Here is a 20,717-nt window from a genome sequence, read left to right as displayed (position 1 = left end):
CCTGGAATAGAGTTCCGCATCAGACTCTCCGCAGGGAGCTTACTTCTGTCTCTGCCTGTGTCTCTGCCTCTCTCTGTGTGTCTCTCATGAATTAAAAAAAAAAATAGTATCTTAAAAAAAATACCAATTGTAGGATATCAGTTTATACTTTAACTGATAACCACAGTGTAGCAGAAATTCTTAATTTTTTAAATTTCAACATAGTTGACATACATCATTGTATCGGTATCAGGTGTGCAATAGAGATTCAACAATTCCATGTATTACTCAGTGACCATTAAGATAAATGTACTCTTAAACCCCTGCACCTATTCCATCCATCCCCTACCCACCTTCCCTCTGATAACCATCAGTTTGCTTCTCTATAGTTAAGAGTCTGAATTTTGGTTTGTTTTTTTTCTTTGTTCATTTGTATTTTTTTAAAAAAAGATTTTAAAAATTTGAGAGACAAAGAGAGAACAGGAGTGGGGGAGAAGCAGCAGAGGGAGAGGGAGAAGGAGAAGTAGGCTCCCCACTGAGCAGGGAACCTGACTCGGGCTTGATCCCAGGACCCTGATATCATGACCCAAGCCAAAGGCAGATGCTTAACCAACTGAGCCAGCCAGATACCCCTTGTTTGCTTTGTTTCTTAATTTCACATACGAGTGAGATCAAACGGTATTTGTCTTTCTCTGACTTATTTCACTTAGCATTATACCCTCTTGATCCATTCATATGTTGCAAATGGCAAGTTTTCATTATCTTTATCAATGACACATTTTCTTTATCAATGGACATGAGCTGCTTCCATAATTTGGCTATGTAAAAAATGCTGCAATAAAGCTAGAGATGCATATATCCCTTTGAATTAGTGTTTTCCTATTCTTTGGATATGGTCACATTCTATTTTTAATTTTTTGAGGAACCTCCACACTGTTTTCCACAGTGGCTGCACCAGTTTGCATTCCCACCAACAGTGCACAAGGGTTCCTTTTCCTCTACATCCTCGCCAACACTTGTTATTTCTTGTCTTTTTGATCTCAGCCATTCTGACAGGTGTAAAGTGATATGTCATTGTGGATTTGATTTGCATTTCCCTTATTAGTAGGAGCATCTTTTCATGTGTCTGTTGGCCACCTGTATGGCTTCTTTGAAAAAAATGTCAATTCAGGTCCTCTGCCCATTTTTCAATTGGATTGATTTTTTTGGTGTTGGGTTATATAAGTTCTTTGTATATTTTGAATATTAACGCCTTTTCAAATATATCATTTGGAAACAACTTCTCCCATTCAGTAGATTACCTTTTTGTTTTGTTGAGAGTTTCCTTTGCTGCCCAAAACTTTTTACTTGGTATAGTCCTAAGTTTATTATTGCTTTGTTTCCCCTGCCTGAGAAAGACGTATCTAGAAAGAAGCTGCTACAGCTGATGTCAGAGAAATTACTTCCTGTGTTCTCTTCTAAGAGTTTTGTAGTTTCAGGTCTCACATTTAGATCTTTAATTTATTTTGAGTTTACTTTTGTGTATGGTGTTAGAAAGTGGTCCACTTTTGTTCTTTTGCATGTTGCTGTCCAGTTTTCCTAGCACCATATACTGAAGAGACTTGTCTTTTCCCCATTGTATATTCTTGTCTCTTTTGTCATAGAAAAGTCACATGCATTGCTTTTTTAAAATGCTGATTCTTAGGCTAGCTCCAAAGATTCCGTTTCACTGGGTATGGGTAGGCCTAGGAATCTGCAGCATTCTTAATAAGGAGCAAAGCATCCGTGAGGTGCTCAAGAGTATTCAATTAATGATCACTGCTATAAGAGGACTCCATCACACAAATATAAGATGTTTTCCTTCTGGCTTAGTTTATTACATAACGCTATTCTGAGGTAACACCATAATTCTATCAGGATGTAACAAAGGAAGAAGATACATTTTTCAGAAATTTACATTTATGTAGATCAATGTTTTACCCTTAGCAATAATCCTTCCCTTTTAACATGCTTTGGTTGCATTCAAAGGAAAAAAAAAAATAGATGCTGAGTAAGACAACCACTAAAATATGAAATAATACTGTCATATTATGAAGATTACCAGAAAACAAACACTCAGGTCTTCCAACCCTATCTGAATTACCAGTGCAAAGTATAATGTTCATAGTGTGCATTTTACTGTGATTCTCATTATTTCCTCAACAGAATGAAAGATAAACTTTTAAGTTCAAATATAAAAGCTACTATCACAATTTTTCAGTTAAATAGTCTTAAATGTGGAAGATATAAGCATGCTGAAAGCCTCTAAGGAAATGCCAGAGGAAACTCATTTATGGAATACAGTGTGCATGCTTAAGCTGTTTCCCTACTAGCGTCATACTAAATAAGTACCCTCAGGGAAACAGCACCAGGGGAAACCAGCCAATGACCCCCAAATGGCTATACTACAAATATGGCTGCCTGAAGGCTTCAGTTCAAAGAAAAAGTTCCTTGGAGTTGTTCTAAAGAGATTACAGGTGTTAATCTGTCAAATAGATGTGCTATGGCTAAAGACCAAAAGAGTTACAGGCCACGTGGAATTCACATCTGTATAATTAGGTTAATAAAATGCTTCTCAATTGCTCCACTGATTTAAAGAAATTTTTTTTAGATTCCAAATATATGACTTTAAGAAACTTGAAGCTTTCTGCTTCTTTACCTATTTAATGTTTGAAAGGAAGTGTGCTTAACCTAGAAGTGTTGTGGTTTTATTTGCTTTTTGTTTGTTTATGGTTCAAACTACAGTGGAAGAGAAACCGTAAGCCTGTATTTTTATGAGGTCCTTTTCAAAGTGTTGGTGTAAGAGCACTAAATTACAGAGAATGAGTATCAGTGGTTCTCGGCCCTACGTGCACACTAGTAGTGTCTGGGAATGCTGAAAAAAAAAAATACTCCTGTCTGGGCCAAACCCCAGGCCTGTCTAACTAGAATGCAGGGATTCTGGAGGCCCCAGCACCATTATCTTTTCAAAGTGCTCCCTAATGCACAGTAGGGTTCAAATCAAGGAGGGAGAGAAACAGATCATCCGATTGACATACTGAGCCCCAGTACGAATGAATGACTTTCTCACAATTAATCGTATGAAACAGAGGGCTCAGTTCTGCTTCTCAATATGGTCCACACCTCTCCTTTGCTCCATGATGTTCCTTCTAATCCATGCAAAGAGCTGAGACGGGGGTACACCTTACCCAGGACAGCCTTGCCTGAACACTTCTAACTCCAAAGTGTCAGTAGGTGAACAGGTGAACCAGAATTAGGAACCAATGAACATGAAAGTTCTGTTATTTCTATCCATTAGACATCAAACTCCACGTCTCTTAATGGGGAAATATACAAGTGCATAATGAAGTTAGTTGAAACTTGTTTTAGAATTGGAAGGTCAGAGTAAAAATACAAAGATTGCCAAGTAAAGTAACCATAATTTGAGTTTTTTGGGGTATCACAATACATGGGTAAAGAGATATTAATAGGGTCAGTTGTTTTTTTAATCCACACTCGATTTTTGTAAATGATTTGGTATACTTCTGTTGTAAGAACAGGGAATAAAAATAGGAAGCACATGCTAAAAATCTGTTTCAATTTTGTCTTTGTTGTTTTAATTAAAGCCTTCAGTCCTAGAGAGATTCAAAGTGACTTATTTTGTCCCACATCCCATGGAATATAAATTTTTACTGTATACAGTTACATTTCCACTTTTAAATAAAAGAAGGAGCACAGAGAGATTATCCAAAAATTCCATATAAAAATGGAATAGTTTGGAATGCCTGGGTACTCAGTGGTTGAGCATCTGTCTTCAGCTCAGGGTGTGATCCCAGGGTCCTGTGTAAAATATTTACACAGTATGCGCTGAGACTAAAGTAGACTAAGTGAGCCTGCTTCTCCCTCTGCCTATGTCTCTGCTTTTCTGTCTCTCATGAATAAATAAATAAAATCTTTAGAAAAAGATGGAATAGTTTAACTTTAGTGTGTATACATGGTTTGAATGATTCTGAGGAAGAGGAATTCCATAGGAGTCAACCTTCAAAATAACCCATTACATTTCAAAATCTGATTTATCATTTCAACCAGAACACAGAAGGTGAGACTAAGTAACATATTTCAATATCGACCCTTAAAAGATGAAATCCAAGTTGCTGAAGTGCTAAATCGTGTGTCTCGATCAGTTTTATAAAATAATTAGCCTGATGGAAACTATGGGTCCTCATGCCCCCCACTTTCAGAAGCACCTGAATATTCTGAAAACCATGATGAATGATAGTTGTACCATAACCTCTGCCCTTCCATCTCAGGGGCTGTCCTTGCCCGATTTCTCTCCACCTGCTCCAAAGTCCTACTCAGTATCTGGTCAGCAATGTCAGCAAACATAACATCTGTAATCTAAATTATTCTTTTTCATCTTATATTGGGGGGGGGGGTTGTTGCTGTTATTTTTCCTTCTTTTTGCCGTAACATAATAAGCTAATTCATGCCGTTGTCTTAGTTTTGGAAGGAATTATATGCCAACATCTAGGCAACAGATACCCTTTTCCTTAATTTAAAATAACTATGAGGTTGCACAGTACAGTAGTAAATTTGTAATCAACTTAAAGATAACGTCTTAAAAGTACAATTAAACATGTCATAACACGAGAAAACCCTGGTAATTACAAATAGTACCACGCTTGCTGGGGTTTTAAACAGTAGTATAAAACTAAGAAAAATCGCCACCCAGTGATGCAAATGAAAACTGCAATTTGTTTTTGTGTAAAATGAGTACCCTGGAGGATTACTTCAACATCATTACTGAATGAACGAATAGCTATTACCTTCCTATGTGAATAGGAACTGGTTACAAGGGAAAGGATGTTTTTCTATGAGGCTTTTTTTCCCCCTTATTCTTACTCGGCACACTCGACATTTCACAAAGGCTAAAGCTTTAGGAACCTTAACAGGGAAAAAGCTTTCTGTCTAAAAGTGAGCTAATTGTATAGGAACAGCCCAGATATTCCTATTATCAACAAAATGCCTCAGCTTTGCCTGGATCCTCAATTTCAAGTCACAGGGTGTTGACTTTAGCAACTCAGCGATGCCATCTAATCTTTGTGACCTAAAGCCAATTTGTGTTAAGCAGGAAGGCCTGCTAGGATAAAAGTTACTCTCAAGTAGGAAGAGAGATAATTTTTATACCTTTAACAACATAATTTTAGCAACAGGTTATAAAGACCACATACAAAGATAATCTAACAAATTCTGTAGAATCTGTACTAAGAGGCAGTTGTTGCCATAAATATAATTGTGTTTCTAAATCTTTACTTAGTTGTATCACTTCCGAAATACACAAAGTCCACCAAACACATTTATTTTCCAGCAATGTATCTATTGTATGCGAGGACAAAGAAAGTTATGTGGATATATGATAACCAAAATATATGTGTGCAAGTATGGGGCATGTTAATAAAGGCATTTCATATGTACCACTTGACCTATTTGGCATTTTCCAAAATATTTTACACAGTATGTACTGAGACTAAAGTAGGTATTACATTTGTCAGTATGCAATCACATGATAAAATAGAACAACTTAGCAGAACAAATCAGCTTTAAAAAAAGAGGTTACCATTCTATTTTTAAAGACAGCCTACTATATTCCTAATAATCTGTCCTGACTTTTACTAGTCAAATCAATTAAGTCCCTGTCAGAGCATTTTTTACTAACTAAATATGTATGCCATCTTCCAACCTCAACCTCATTAAGGAGATTATAGTTGTCTGCAATACTTAAAAATATTTAAAATATTACATACTGAAAAGTTTGAGGTAGCCAAAATTAAAGCCCAACTTTATGAACAACAACCAACTCTTTTATTTAAAAAATAAAAACAAAGAAACACAATACTTGCTCTTTAAAACAATAAGGAACACAATGTCAAAATTTTTTAAAGAGCTTAAAATGTCTTTGATGTCTTAAAATTTAAAATATTATGACATTTAAAAAAATGGGTAGCTTAGTGGTTAAGAGGATTAGGTTCCAAAGTCAGATTGCTTGGACTGTAATTCCAGATCAGCTATATGCTGGCTGGAGGAACTCAGAAAAGTTAAGTCCTCACCTATAAGTGGACATAATATTACCATTTCACTGGCAGGGTTGTTCTAAGCACCTTATGCATGTTAACCCACTTAATCTTCTCAATAACTCTATGGGCTGGCACTATTATCATGCTCATTTTCTAAATGCCCTGCCACCCCTGGAGGTTATATAACTTGCTCAAAATGGTGAGGGGTGGCAAACATACCACCCCAAAACATGCCACCTTGACATCAGGATTATTCTGAGCTCAAGGCACTCAAAAAACAGTAGGTGCAAGAAGGGCATTCTGACCCCACTTCCTTCCTGAAAGCAGGAGATAAAACCCCCTATAGAAGATGCCAGGAGGGAAGAAACATTCCTATCCCTGGAGGGAGAGAGTCGAGGCCAAGAGAACTTCATACAAACAGACCCTGTCACAATAACTCTTATCTTCCATTAGTCTCCCCACACACTTCTCTTTTCCACAGTGGCCTCTTTGTTCAACCCCATATATAAGCACACAGGTTTGGCCACTTGTTTGGGTCTTCATTTCCCTAGGGGGGCTCCCATGTACCTGTAAAAACCTGTATGTTCTATGCTGTTAACACGACCTATGTGTATATGCTTCTCAGGCCTACGCAGAGGCCTGAGGAGGAGGGGAAGAAGTTCAGCCTCCCCTCTCATGGAGGCTCTGGCGAGCTGTAGAGCCACGATACAGAGCCAACGTGTCTGGCTCGAGTCATGATTCTTACCCGCACCTCACTGCAGTGCCTCTGAGGTGTTCCTGAGGAAGAAGGGAGGTGTTGTGACTGATGAAAAGAGAAAGACGACACAGGAAGAGAGAGCCAATGCTGAGGCTGACTGCTATCACAACTTCAAGAGAGTGACTAAGCTCACAGAATGGTAGGGAGACGCAGGGATTTTTCATGCCAAGTGGTGAAGGGGTAGAGCTTTTTACCTGGATGGAAATAGGGCTAACCACAGACAAGCATGGACACTCATGGCAGCTGAAGGATGAGAGAGCCGAACAGACATGTGGGGGACTCATCTGGCTTGGAACATTTGAAAGCGGGCGTACCACCAGCTGCATTTCAAAACACACCGCTGTCCTGGAACTACAAGGGTCGTGAGGCCTCCCCATGACTGCCAGGGACACCAATGCTGCAGGTGAGGTACAGCGCAGGAACAGAACCTACCCAACTCAGTCCCCCATGGTCCTGGGAAAATGCCCTTAGAGTACAGCATATCAGCTTTGGGGAAGAGCTTAGGCAGATCGGATGGCACAGCTAGAACATGAAAGCAGATTAGAGTAATAAAGTGCTGGAAGTTTCCTAATGAGTTAACAAATATGAAAGTTTCTGTGACTTCTGAGACTCAGCTAAAGACCACTTTTTAAACCAGAGCCTTTTCTAGAAGAGAAAAAGGTCCACAGCAAATAAGCTTCACCTGCTGAGGCAAACTACCCCAGAAACTGGGCCCCGTTGGTCTAGCTCACTATAAGTGAAGTACCTACATGTTTCGAGCTACCAGACACTTGGAGATTTTAGAAAAAGCAATAGCTGGAGCGTTTTCAGCTGTGATTAAAGCTCACCCCTGATATGCTGCAAAGCGGCAAGCCACAGAGCCAGAGAGGTGAAGAAGACGTATAAAGAGTTTTTGAGGGCCAGCATTAAAAGTCGCATGTGCTAAAAAAAAAAAAAAAAAAAAGTCGCATGTGCTCTCAAAGATGTCTGGATGTAAACTCACAATCCTTTTGATGGCTATTTGGTTACAAAAAGAATAATGTTGATTTCTAATCATGAAACAACAGAAAACAGCCAAGTTCTCTGTATATATGTGAAGACTAAAGAGGAATACAGAACACAGTTTGTAAAACCAGGCTTTGTTGAAGCAAATTTCTGAGAGAAGAGTTTCTTATGAAAGGGCCTAAAGAAGCAGACCAGCGGCATCACTGAGGTTCAGTTAGTGAGGCTATTCCAGGAGGTAAGGGGGCAGCAGCACCGGCAGCTTTCAAGGAACAGAAGTTGGGACTGATGCAGTCAGTTCTGACCTGGAAGCCACAGCACAAATACCTGACATGGCAAGAAGGGCCAGATAAGCAGTCGTGTGCAAGGCACTCCCATTTATACCCATGAGAAAGTTCTCCAGAAAAACCACCAGCCCTGGTCAAACAATGCCTCACTATTCTGCCTCAGGTGTAGGGGATCTGGGCAGAGAGAAAACAACTCTGACCACCCGAGTTATTGCCCCTGTCCCAGGACATATGACACAGATTCAGAAAAACTGCCAAAAGGGAAAGGGAATTTGCCAGCACTGCATATTCTGGCCTGCCAGAACTTGACTGTGGAAAAGATGAAATATTCTAAGGTAATGTTTAGCCACAAGAAAACTCTTAATCTGCTCTCCCAGAGATTAAGGCCTAGAAATGGAAGAGGGCCAGATGGGTGAAACCCTTGTGTCCTTTCTGTGAGAGACCAGATCCCAAAGAGAAGGGCTGAAGAGGCAGAGACCTGCCCATTTATACTTCTAAAAGTGTGGGGAAAGAGGCATGGTATGAACTGTAGCTCTGAGAGAGCCAAAAAAAAAAAAAAATTCAGGATCACTCTTAAATCCAAGGAGCCATCCTCCATGTTTCAAGACATATAGAGCATTTGCCAGTGCTAGGGGAACCCCATCTGATTGGACTAAGATAGAGACCATAAGAGGGGGGAATCCCTGGGTGGCTCGGTGGTTTGGTGGCTGCCTTTGGCCCAGGGCACGATCTTCGAGTCCCGGGATCGAGTCTCGCGTCGGGCTGCCGGCATGGAGCTTGCTTCTCTCTCTGCCTCTATCTCTGTCTGTCTGTCTGACTGTCTCTCTCTCTCTCTCTCTCTCTCTCTCTCTGTGTGTGTGTGTGTCTATCATAAATAAATGAATAAATCTTTAAAAAAAAAAAAGACCATAATAGGTAGGAAACGAGAATCTGGAAAGAATGATACCTGAGAAACATCCCAGAGAACAAATACCCTACAAGTTCATGTATATCCTCTCAGGAAAGGAGCTGAATTTGGTGGGAGGAAGTCCAGAGTGGAAGAGGATGCGTGCTATGTGGGAACACTAGGTGTTGGCTCACCACCCTCTGGGGAGAGAATTTCTCAGAAGAACTATACAAAAACTGCAAATCTCTTCCTCAGGGGAAAGACATAACAACATGAAGGAAATGTTATTTTTCAAAATTCCCTTTGGAAAAAGCATAGTATTTGTTTGAAAGAAATTTTTCTAAAATTTATAACAGCGGTATAAATCATACCAAATTATCATAGTAGTGGTATCAATTTTTTAATAGAAAATAAACCAGTCTAAACAAACATTAAGGAGACATGATTTAACATATTTTAAAAGTATACTTTATTCAGTAAATTATTTATTGGATGCTTAATTTAATTTCAGATGCTAATTTAAGAACAAGGTTTGGTACTATTTATAAAACAGAACTTGAATCTATCAAGGATCCTTCAAGACATTTTCCTTCAAGGTTTTTCACAATTAAAAAGGCTGACCATTTAACATATAGGGGAAAAAAAGGGATGACTTTATATATTTAAAGTATACAGCCAAAGTAATATATAAGAAGTGTATGACTTGATGATAATATTTTAAGTGATTGATGACCTTTATTTTTATAGATATTTTTATAGATTTCTTTTTTTTTTAAAGATTTTATTTATTTATTCATTAGAGACACACAGAGAGACAGAGGCAGAGACACGGGCAGAGGGAGAAGCAGGCTCCATGCAGGGAGCCAGATGTGGGACTCAATCCCAGGACTCCAGGATCGCCACCTGAGCCAAAGGCAGACGCTTAACTACAGAGCCACCCAGGCAATCCCTATTTTTATAGATTTCATATACATAAATGAATTCTGGAATTAGTAGGAAATAATTTTTAAAATTCATCACATAAGTTTCAAGCAATCTTTTAAAGTAAAAATAATTTAACCAATTAGGATTTTGTTTCTCAAAAAGACTCACCTAAAAGGACAAATCCATCTGCTTCTGTGTCTGGTACAGAGGGCTTTTTAGATTCCGGAGATTTTCTGAAGAAGTGAAACATCGCTGCTGTCTGAAACAGAAACACTATATAATGTCAAGGTCAGATGAAAGTGTAAAACTCTTACACTTTTTTTTTTTAACTCTTACACTTTTTAATAAAAAGCCAAACATAGAGATATCACAATAATTACTTTTAGGAATTCTATTACCAGACCTAAAAACATAAGCCCTCTCCAGGTGTCGGAAGAGAACCCAGAAATTAAGGGGTATGGACTTCGAGGTCAAAATCATGTATGCCTTGAACCATGTAACATCTGTCCATTTCTGAACATGCAGGAAATAACCCAAAGAATTATACATGTAAAACTAAAATCAACAGATCACACCAGAATATGGAAGGATCTCACTAACTATAAATAGAGGACACTCGACTGAGGAAAGGAAAAACAAAACAAAATAAAAATTTGTCCAGGTTTCCTGCCGTGTCATAACCAGCTTAAGCATTTTAAAACTGAAGCCATGGGCAGCCCAGGTGGCTCAGTGGTTTAGCGCCGCCTTCAGCCCAGGGCATGATCCTGGAGACCCAGGATCGAGTCCCACGTCGGGCTCCCTGCATGGAGCCTGCTTCTCCCTCTGCCTGTGTCTCTGCCTCTCTCTGTGTGTGTTTCTCATGAATAAATACATAAATGTCTAAAAAATAAAAAATAAATAAATAAAACTGAGGCCACCTGAAAAAGAAAGGAAGGCACTTGAAATATCCTCTGTAGTTGGTTACCTGATTCACACACTCAAGGACCAACTGTATCCATTGCAACCAACTTTAAATGCCCATCAATGCAGATCTTTGTGTTGGTAAGATTGTGTGCCCCAACACACACACCCCACTTTCCTCTTTCTCCTCCCATCTTTGTACATTCAGGAAGGACAACAATTCCTAGAAAAGAACTGAGAAGGAAATTGGAGGGAACCTCACATCTGAGGACAGTCCCCATAAGCAAAGCAACATAAGTCCTGGTAGCAGCAAGCGCTCCGCATTTTATGTTTCATATATTCTACCCATACCAGAAAATCAAGCAGGGAGGGTAAAGATTTTATCTGAGCAAAAGCCTTCTGGAAACTGAGAACTGTACTGGGGTTTGTGGAAGTCGACCTGCCCTGAGCTGTGGACCTGTGGGGACAGTAATGGAGCTTATCTGTTGATTAGAAAACATATCTAGCTGCTTTTACTTTTAAAGGAATAAAAACTGGAGAATAACACAAGGCATGTGATCAAGAAAATAGTTCAGTAAAGGAAAAGGAACAGCCTCTAAAATCCTCAAAGAAAACACTTAAGAGGATACAGTGATGGGTCCAAAAGAAAGGTCTGGAAATAGTTCGGCATTCTGGGCAAAGGGCAAGGAAACACGGCCCATACAGGATTGGTGAGAAATGAGATTAGATGCTTTTGTGGAGTAAGATGAACAGAACCCCCTGCAAGAAGGAAATGGTATCAGAGAACTGGTTGGTGTACAAGCAAGAATGGACAAAAATAGAGCTCAGATTTAAAGACTTGAAAGACTGGAAAAGGCAACTAACTTCTCAACCCAAATGAAATGGAGAAGCCTCTGAAGAAACAACAGCTGATTAAAACTCAACCTCAAGTAAGCATCAAATCAAGAGTACAACCATTAACACCTGATATTAAGACTTCAGCACGGATCAATGTGGCATGTAGTCAATTCCTTCACTTGGGGTAAAATGGTTCAGGAAAAAACAGAAAAAGAAGGTAGTCTTCAGCTGAAACCTGGCAAAGAAAAGGTACCCCCAAGTAAATAAGGAAATAGAGGGCACCTGTGGGATGGAAAAGCTGAGGAATGTAGCAAATCTGAGAGATCTCTAGCAAAAATTATAGGTCTGGCCTTTGACACATGAAGCTAATTATAATCAAACAGCTAAGAAGCCAACAAAATGTTTGAGAGCTATATGGCCAAAATGACTACTACCAATCTGGATTAAAAAAAGACCCAGGGACCTGTATGGGTCAGCCGATCAAGCAGCCCCAGCTCTTGATTTTGGCTCAGGTCATGACCTCAGGGTTACGGGATTGAGCCCCACTCCAGGCTTTCACTCAGTGCAGAGTCTGCTTGAGATCCTCTCTTTCCCTCTCCCTCTGCCCCTTTCCCCTCACCCCCCAAATAATTTTTTTTTAAGGAAGACTATGACTAGTGGATATTTAGAACAGCCCTACAGACAGGAACTTGCCAGAGAGAACTGCTCAGACCCCAAAAACTGCTCAGTGCCCACTTCAGTGGTAGCCAAGGAAGTTACTAGAAAAGGAAGAAACTCCAAGAGGCTGGAGTCAATGGGCATGGAGGACAAGGACTGGGGGCCTCTCCCAGGAAAAAGAATTTGGGCATAATTAATGGGCATCCTCCAACCCAAGGTGGGGGTCCCCCCAAAACCCTGCTCAGTTCCATTTCAGGATCACTACCACTCCATAACTATTGAATACCTCCAATTCATCCTCTTTCTGAATGAGAGTGGTTTGGGCAGTATGGTTTCCAGTTCCCCCAGAGTAGGAGGGGATGGAGGGGATGGGTCTTTTTAATTCACACTGTCTCCAGACCAAGAGATGGCACACTTGGACCTGATGGAGATACTGGACTTTGAATGTGAATGGGCAGTTGGGCAGTGTGGGCTACAGCTCTGGGGGAGGGGTGGGTTATTGTGCCTACAATGAGGAGAGCTGGGGATGTGATGACCACAAATGAGAACCATGGAAACATAAGGGTTGTTCACTGGCTCTCTGCCTTATGGAGACAAAGGACTGTAGTTTTGCTTCCTCCTTGGAGGGAGATGTGGCCACATAGCTTGCTTAGTTCACTGTGTCACATGCCATTAGGGTGCTACATCAAGGAGCTTTGTGAACACAGAGAAAGAAAAGCCCTTTGGAAAGAGTTTCCTGCTCTAACATATATAGAAAAGCCTTCTAATAGAAGGACTCAAATTTCCAATACTTTCTCATGTCTGGCCACAAAAGAGAAATGGAACATGGAAATTATAAAAGTGGTTCTGATAAGTCAGTTTCAAGCCCCCAAAGTCTAAATATGTTGTTATAAAAGCAGACCAAGGGGCATCTGAAGGGTTCAGTCACTAAACATCTGTCTCTTGGTTTCGGCTCAGGTCATGATCTTAATTAAGCATGTGGCATCATGTCCGGCTCCATGATCAGTACAGAGCCTGCTTCAGATTCTTTCTCTCTCTCCCCCTGCCCCTCCCCACTCACATGCTCTCTCTTTGAAATAAATAAAAATCTTAAAAAATAAAAATAAAAATAAATAAAAGCCAGACCAAACTCAGGTGTGGTACAAGAATCTTTCTTTAATTCAAGTATTTGGTACAGAATTTATAACTTAAGTAATTAAGTAAAGCATTTAAGTTTTTCACGACTTAAAACTTTGAATTTAAACTACATACAGGCTGCATCTGTTTGTTGCTAGCATGACTGATTGGCAATGCATATTATAATCCCTTCCCTTAGAACACTGTAAACATTAGAAAAGGAAGGATAAAATGGATTCCATGAATCAAAAAACTTCCAGACATGGAAGAAACAGACCAGGAGTAAGAGAAAGGAAGTCAACACAGAATGAAAGAACTCAGAATGGCAGCAAAGAATGGTTTACTATAAATATCCATCTGAAACAACTCTAAAATTATTACAAAAGTACCGGTCACCCTCATGCCCATCACTCCACCAATCTGACCACCACCTTGACTCTTTTCCTCAAGATGCTTTTTCGTGAGAATAAGGTTCCAATTTTACAATACAAGTCCTGGGATTCCCTTGTATGACCAATACTACTGCTGACACTAGTAGTCTAATTCCACCAGGTATGTAAGATCAGTCTAACCATACATCTTTAAGAAATCACTCCATGCACGAAAAGATGCTCTAATGTATAACCTAATTATCTTTATCCCATGACATTTTTTCCTATCACTGAAAAACACACACAGCCGTGCAAAAATGTATCCTGGTGAGCTGGCAATACCATTTTAAGATCTGCCCTCTATGAACTATTCCTGGGGTGAGAGAGCTGTGTGGGGCAGATCACCACCCCAGCAGCCAGACTGAGTTGTCCTACCTATGACTAGAAACAAGGAAGGCAAGGGGAGCAACTAAAACCCCCCTAACATTTACTAAATTCCTTCTGTGTCAGTCATTATTACCAAATTGCCTTATGTATGTACCCTATCTCCTATAATCTCCATCACCTTGTCCAGTACACTTAAGTAATGGCAATGTATAAGTGAAAGGATCGAAGTAAAGTAGATTAAGTATTGGCCTAAGTCTATGTGGCTGCTAAACAGCAGAGCTAGAACTTTAAACCAAGTCCTTTTGCAACTAAACTGAAAGCTTTTCATGAACGAAGCAGCACAGGCAAGGAGTCCTTAACACTTAGACATTTGTGTTAGACTTATGTAATATTTCCTAGAATTAGTCACATACATTTGATTAATTCCATTTCTGACTTTATCAATCCCTTCTTCCCAAGTCTTGCTCAGCTCTAGGTTTTGAAGGCATAACTAATTCCATAACATCTATATTCAAGAACTTCCTTTATTTTGTATTTATATTTTATAAACATCTATTAAGGGCTTAGGCCAGATACAGACCAAGCATTGTAGATGCAGCACCCAACTTATATCCAGGAGGAAGAATAACTGTAGCCTCAGCGCACCATATATCTGAGGCAGTCCTTAGCAAACTTAAGAGTAATTTAAGAGCCGCATCCCCAAAGTGGAGGAAGTCGGTAATAGTCCTGTTGCCTGAAGCCTAATGAATCGTGACCTAAGCACCCAGGCTTCTGATGTGCATGGCCTTGACAGCTGGATTTTGGCTTCGAGTTCCCAAGCATATTCCAATCTCATTTCCTTATTTACAATTTTCAGTATCTTAAAAATTGTCTATAGTAAGTGAATTTTACACTTACAAAAAAAAAGCCAATATTTACTCTTAAAATCCATTACTAGGAGCACCTGGGTAGCTCACTCAGTTAAGGTTTGCCTTCAGCTCAGGTCATGATCCCAGAGTCCTGGGATTGAGCCCCACATCCAGCTCTCTGCTCAGCAGGGAGTCTGCTTCTCCCTCTCCCTCTGTCTCCCACTCTGCCCACTTGTGCTCTCTCTCTCTCTGTCAAATAAATAAAATATTTTTTAAAAAATCCATTTTTAGCCAGTAGCAACACTTTTGCCTGGCTGAGCTGGGGCCCAACTCAGAATGAATGTCTCCTAATTCTCAAACATGGGAATCCTCTAGCAACCTGAACATAGATGAGGGATGAAGAATTCACCTGCCCATCCACAGACTGGGAGGAAATACTTGCAAATCACATATCCATTAAAGAACATGTATCTAGGGGGATCCCTGGGTGGCGCAGCGGTTTGGCGCCTGCCTTTGGCCCAGGGCTCAATCCTGGAGACGTGGGATGGAGTTCCACGTCGGGCTCCCGGTGCATGGAGCCTGCTTCTCCCTCTGCCTGTGTCTCTGCCTCTCTCTCTCTCTCTCTCTCTCTCTCTCTCATAAATAAATAAAAATTAAAAAAAAAAAAGAACATGTATCTAGGGGTGCCTGGGTGGCTCAGTTGGTTAAACATCTGCCTTTGGCTCAGGTTATGATCCTGGGGTCCTGGGATCGAGCCCTGCATCAGGTTCCCTGCTCAGCAAGGAGACTGCTTCTCCTGTGCCCTCTGCCCCTAACCACTGCTCATGTACTCCCTCCTCTCTCTCCCTCAAAAATAGACAAAATTTAAAAAAAAATAAAAAAAAGAATGCATATCTAGAAAATATAAAGAACTCTTAAAATTCAATAATGAGAAAAAAACTTAATAAAAACTGGACAAAAGATATGAACAGACACTTCAACAAAGAAGGTATGTGAATTGCAAACAGTCACATGAAAAGATGTTCAACTTCCTTAGTCAATAAGCAAATGCAAATTAAAATCTCAGTAAGATACCACTAGATACCGATTAAAATATTTCAAATTTAAAAGGTTTGCCACGCCAAGTGTTGGCAAAAATGTGGAACTGGAACTTTTGTATACTGCAGTAGGCATGTAATAAAGTACAACCACTATGAGTAATCATTTGGCAGCTTCCTGAAAACATAAACATACATCTACCATATGACCCAGACCTGCTCCTTCTAGGTATTCACCTAAGAGAACGGAAAGCATATGTTCACACTTGTATGCAAATATCAACAGCTTTTTTAATAAGAGCCCCAAACCAGAAACAACCAATGTCCAAAATCAATAAATGGACACACTGTGGCATAACCATAATATTATTTAGCAATAAAACGCAATGAAGTCCTAAGACATACTCCAACACACATGAATCTCAAAAAAAAAATAAGCTAAGTGAAAGAAGCCAGACAAAAAAAGAGTTTATACCGTATGATCCCATTTATATGAACTTCTAGGAAATGCAAATTAATATATAGTGACAGAAAGCAAATCAGCAGTTGTTTGAAAAGTGGGGAGCAAGCCAGGGGGATGGAAGGAGAGATTACAGAGAAGCACAAGGAAACTTTGGGGCTGATGAACATGTTCATTACAGTGATTGTGGGGGCAGTTTCAGGAGCATGAATCTATCTCAAAACTCATCAAATAATACACTTTGATTATGTGCAATTTATTGTATGTCAATAATAACCCAATAAAATTAATTTAAAAATTCATCATTAGCACAATATCCTAGAAGTCATATAAATGTTTAGTTCACCATGATTCAGAAAACTGTCTTGCATCTCTTAAACCCCTGTGTTACAGATACAGTCTTTGTAGAAAAGAAAATGCTTCTTTTATCTGTGCATTCACACAAAACCGAGAAATAAAAGGACAGTGTCTTCACTTTTAATGATATACAGAGACTGCATATAAACAGGCTAGATCACTAGAGCAGATCCCATTGCTCTGAAGGGGCAGAGGGTAGGGCAAGTAATAGATTTATTTTTCCCTATTATCCTAAAGCTTACACTTTAAGTATAATACAAAAGGATGAAGGCGACCTGGTTTTCTCAATTTGTCTTTCAATTACAACAGACTACTAGATAATGCAAAAATGCAAAAACACTGCCATTCCTATCTGTGATTCATCAATAGCAGCTACTTGACTGTAATGAGGATAACACACAAGTTTCCCCTGCTATCCGAACGTAGACTGTTTCTATAAAAGCTTTTTATAAGCCAAAACGGCAGAAAGTGAAAAAGCATCACTAATCTGTATGGAAATTTTTTTTACCATTCCCAGGCCTCCAAAATAACTTCTCTTAAGCTTTTCAGGTACCTTAGGACACATCTTGCTAAGGAAGGGATACACAGGGGATCCCTGGGTGGCGCAGCGGTTTGGCGCCTGCCTTTGGCCCAGGGCGCGATCCTGGAGACCTGGGATCGAATCCCACGTCGGGCTCCCGGTGCATGGAGCCTGCTTCTCCCTCTGCCTGTGTCTCTGCCTCTCTCTCTCTGTGACTATCATAAATAAATAAAAAATAAATAAAAAAAAAGGAAGGGATACACAAAATAAATCCAGATAAAGCACAGATGCTCAGGGACACAACTGAGAGCTATGGGGACTGGATGCTGAGATGCTCCCAGGAGATGGGTGGGGCCCCTCTCACTGCTGAGCACACACACTGCCTCCGTAATAGCTTGCTGCCAACAAACACCGAGACCTATTTTTACTTTTTGCCTTTTTCATACAAGTGGAAAATCCTCTCTAGACTTGTTTCAGTCAGCCACAACAGGTATGAAGGTATGTCTTTCATAAGAGCAGAGTAGTATAATATGAACTCTGAAAAAGAAGGGGATACCTGTGTGTATGCACACATATATGTTTTTTCCCTTCATATTTGCTCCAGAAGGATTCCAGAAGGATGAGTGAGAATGAGAAGAGCCCTAATGGACTTCACAAATAGGTAGCCTTGAGTTCAATGTCACCTGCAGGGTAGGGCACAGACGCAAAACAAGGAGAAGGAAGGCCCTTCCTGTAAGAAGGGTCACTGAACAAACAGCACAGAGCGTTTGGAGGACAGCAAAGGGATTAACCTCAACAGAGGCATGTGGATAAGCTGCAGAAATTAAGGCTGCAGGGGTGCCTGGGGGGGGCTCAGTGGTTGAGTGTATCTCAACTCAGATCATGATCCCAGGGTCCTAGAATTGAGCCCTGCATAGGGCTCCCTGGTCAGTGGGGAGTCTGCTTCTCCCTCTCCCTTTGCCCCTGCTCATTCTCTCTCCTTCTCTCTCTCTCTCTTTTTCTCTCTCAATGAATAAATAAAATCTTTAAAGAAAATTGAAACTGCAAAAGAAAGGTGGAGACCAATCATTGAGAGGGCTGAAAAATCAAGAATATGTTAGAATATCCACAGTAGCGGATCGGGATCTATTTAATGTTACTGCACTGTCTACGAGCTTGAGGAAAGGAGCCGAAGAGGCTGGTGGAGAGCAGAGTCAAGAAGTTAGAAAGTTGTAGCAAAATGGGATTGGATTAAGATGGGAGACATTTGAACTAAAAAGATGTGCAGAAATGTGGAGGAGGACCTTGTGACTCCCCAGCTCTACAAAATGCAGATGGAAAGGAATCAAAACAAAGCGAGTGAAATCTCAAGCATGAGGGACTGACGGAAGTAGTATTATGAAGAAAAGTAGGAAAGAGAAGCTCATTTTAAGAGAAGAAAATATAACGAATTCTGTTTTGAACAAACTAGATGTAGGGAAACGATACTTGCCCAGGTGTAAACATGTAAACAGTTGGAAAAATAGGACTCAGTGACCCAGAGAACGGGTCGTTGTTAGCATGTAAGTGGTAACTGAAATCATTAACATCAGTGATTTTTCAAATGGAAAATGTAAAAGCTCAGGAATTGAAGTCATGATCTCTAAGATCTCAAATTATACTATGAAAATGCATCCCCTTAATTGTCACCAGAGTGGCATGTACACTCGCTTTTCTTCACTATTTTCAAAAACATAATTGACTGTCTTATCAGGATTCAGATGTTAAACTCGACTATACTGTTTCAGGTTTCAAAACTGCAGAAAACAACTGGCCTCTTCAGCATAACCCGGGGTGGTAAATTCAAATGCCAAGCAGCTAAGTCTGTGTGAAGCCAGCCTCCTGGGAGATCGGGGAGAAGGGGAGAGAGAGGCCCACTCTCCCACAGGCACTTCGAGAGAGGGAAGGAGGGAGGAAGAGAGATATCCAGGGAGCCACAAGGAGGAGCCCTTCACCAAAACAAGGCTTGTGAGGGCTGGATCCAGGAACCAGCTAAAAAGAGCGTTTGATGGTTTTGAGGTGGGAAAGCCCAGACTCACAGTTTCACTCACTGCTATGGCCAAGCTAAAAACAATAATAAAAACAGAAGCAACCACAAAACACAAACAGGACCAGGCTGAAGCTGTAGTTAGCTCATCTCTCCCCAAGCAGATGATCCCAAAGCATCTAGAAAGCTCAGTGGAACACAGCCTTGAAAGTCTAAAGCTGCCTCATTACGAAGGGCCTGTTTTAATGCCCGTGAGTGGGATTAGGATCCTAGGCCCCCCAACTCCAGCTCCTGCCAGCCCAGTCCTCTTAGAGAACCTTTCAGCTGAAGTGATTTATTTTTCCTCATTTTTTTAATAAATCATTGTAGCTGATATGATTTACTTGTAATACTTTAATAATCTGTTTTAATATCTATTTATATATATTCTTTACAGTATGTTTTTTTACTGTATTTGTTTTATACTATCTTACTCTGTCTATAGTTCTAATTTATTTGTTTCTTAAAAAAGAACTAGCAGGCTTTCTATCTATAAAAGTAATTTCTATTTTGTGTGTGAAGGGGCAGAGGGGATGAGCATGTTTATACTTTAGAAAACAAAAATATGGAAAAATATACACCAAACCTAATACCTGTTGTCACCAGGATGCATGACCAGTTTATACTCACAGTATAGTTCTTTTGTAGTATTTGCATTATGTTAAATGTTAAACCCAGGCCTGGAATGTGCATAATAGCTTAAACCTAACTGACATAAAGAAAAACTGAGAAAGGCTTTGGAATTTAGTGGACATTCTGGCTAGCGTACCCACCTGGGCTATGGTAACTTTCATCTTTGACTAGGTTATATCACCACTCTGTAGGAGGTAACTTGTAGAAAATGGATAGTCACGTGAGTAATTCCTGTCCACAGAAATGAATCTGGTAAAATGCATTAATTACTGCTCTGTGGGATAGTGACCAGTTTTGCATCCATTTATAAATTCAAAATTCCTGTCTTTGACTACAAATGTGTGGTGGTACTTTGAGTTCTCTTTTGAACCAGTCATAATATCTTGCAAGTTCCCTCCTTGATGAGTTTGGTAGTCTGACAGATTTTACATTACTATGAGAGAGATGATTTTAACCTCTTAAAATTTATTCACTAACTTTGTACTACCAATGATTACCCAAAGGTTTGCCTTTGTTTTGTCATCCCAGATAGGGTTTTTTTTTTTTTTTTTTTTGAACGTTTGTGACATTGGTGTCATGGGGGAAAGGTATGGAAATCTGAGGATAAACAAGTAGGGAGCAAGGAAAGGCCTTTAAGCTGATGTCATAAACAAGCTCCCGGGAAG

The 20,717-nt window shown here is 40.0% G+C and overlaps 1 protein-coding gene across 4 annotated transcripts in view; it reads right to left on the bottom strand.

Moving 5' to 3' along the window:
• Window positions 1-20,717, bottom strand: part of UMAD1 (UBAP1-MVB12-associated (UMA) domain containing 1) — a 229,489-nt gene that overhangs the window by 186,936 nt on the left and 21,836 nt on the right. For all 4 annotated transcript variants that reach the window (XM_055307336.1, XM_055307337.1, XM_055307338.1 and 1 more), the window contains exon 2: window positions 10,054-10,144. In XM_055307336.1, coding sequence (XP_055163311.1) covers window positions 10,054-10,144 — 91 coding nt within the window. The remainder of the gene's footprint in view (window positions 1-10,053; window positions 10,145-20,717) is intronic.

This window comes from Nyctereutes procyonoides, unplaced genomic scaffold (assembly GCF_905146905.1).
Source record: "Nyctereutes procyonoides isolate TBG_1078 unplaced genomic scaffold, NYPRO_anot_genome, whole genome shotgun sequence".
Taxonomy (NCBI): Eukaryota; Metazoa; Chordata; class Mammalia; order Carnivora; family Canidae; genus Nyctereutes; species Nyctereutes procyonoides.
The sequence above is the reverse complement of the archived record's forward strand: the minus strand, read 5'-3'. Positions and strand labels throughout refer to the sequence as shown.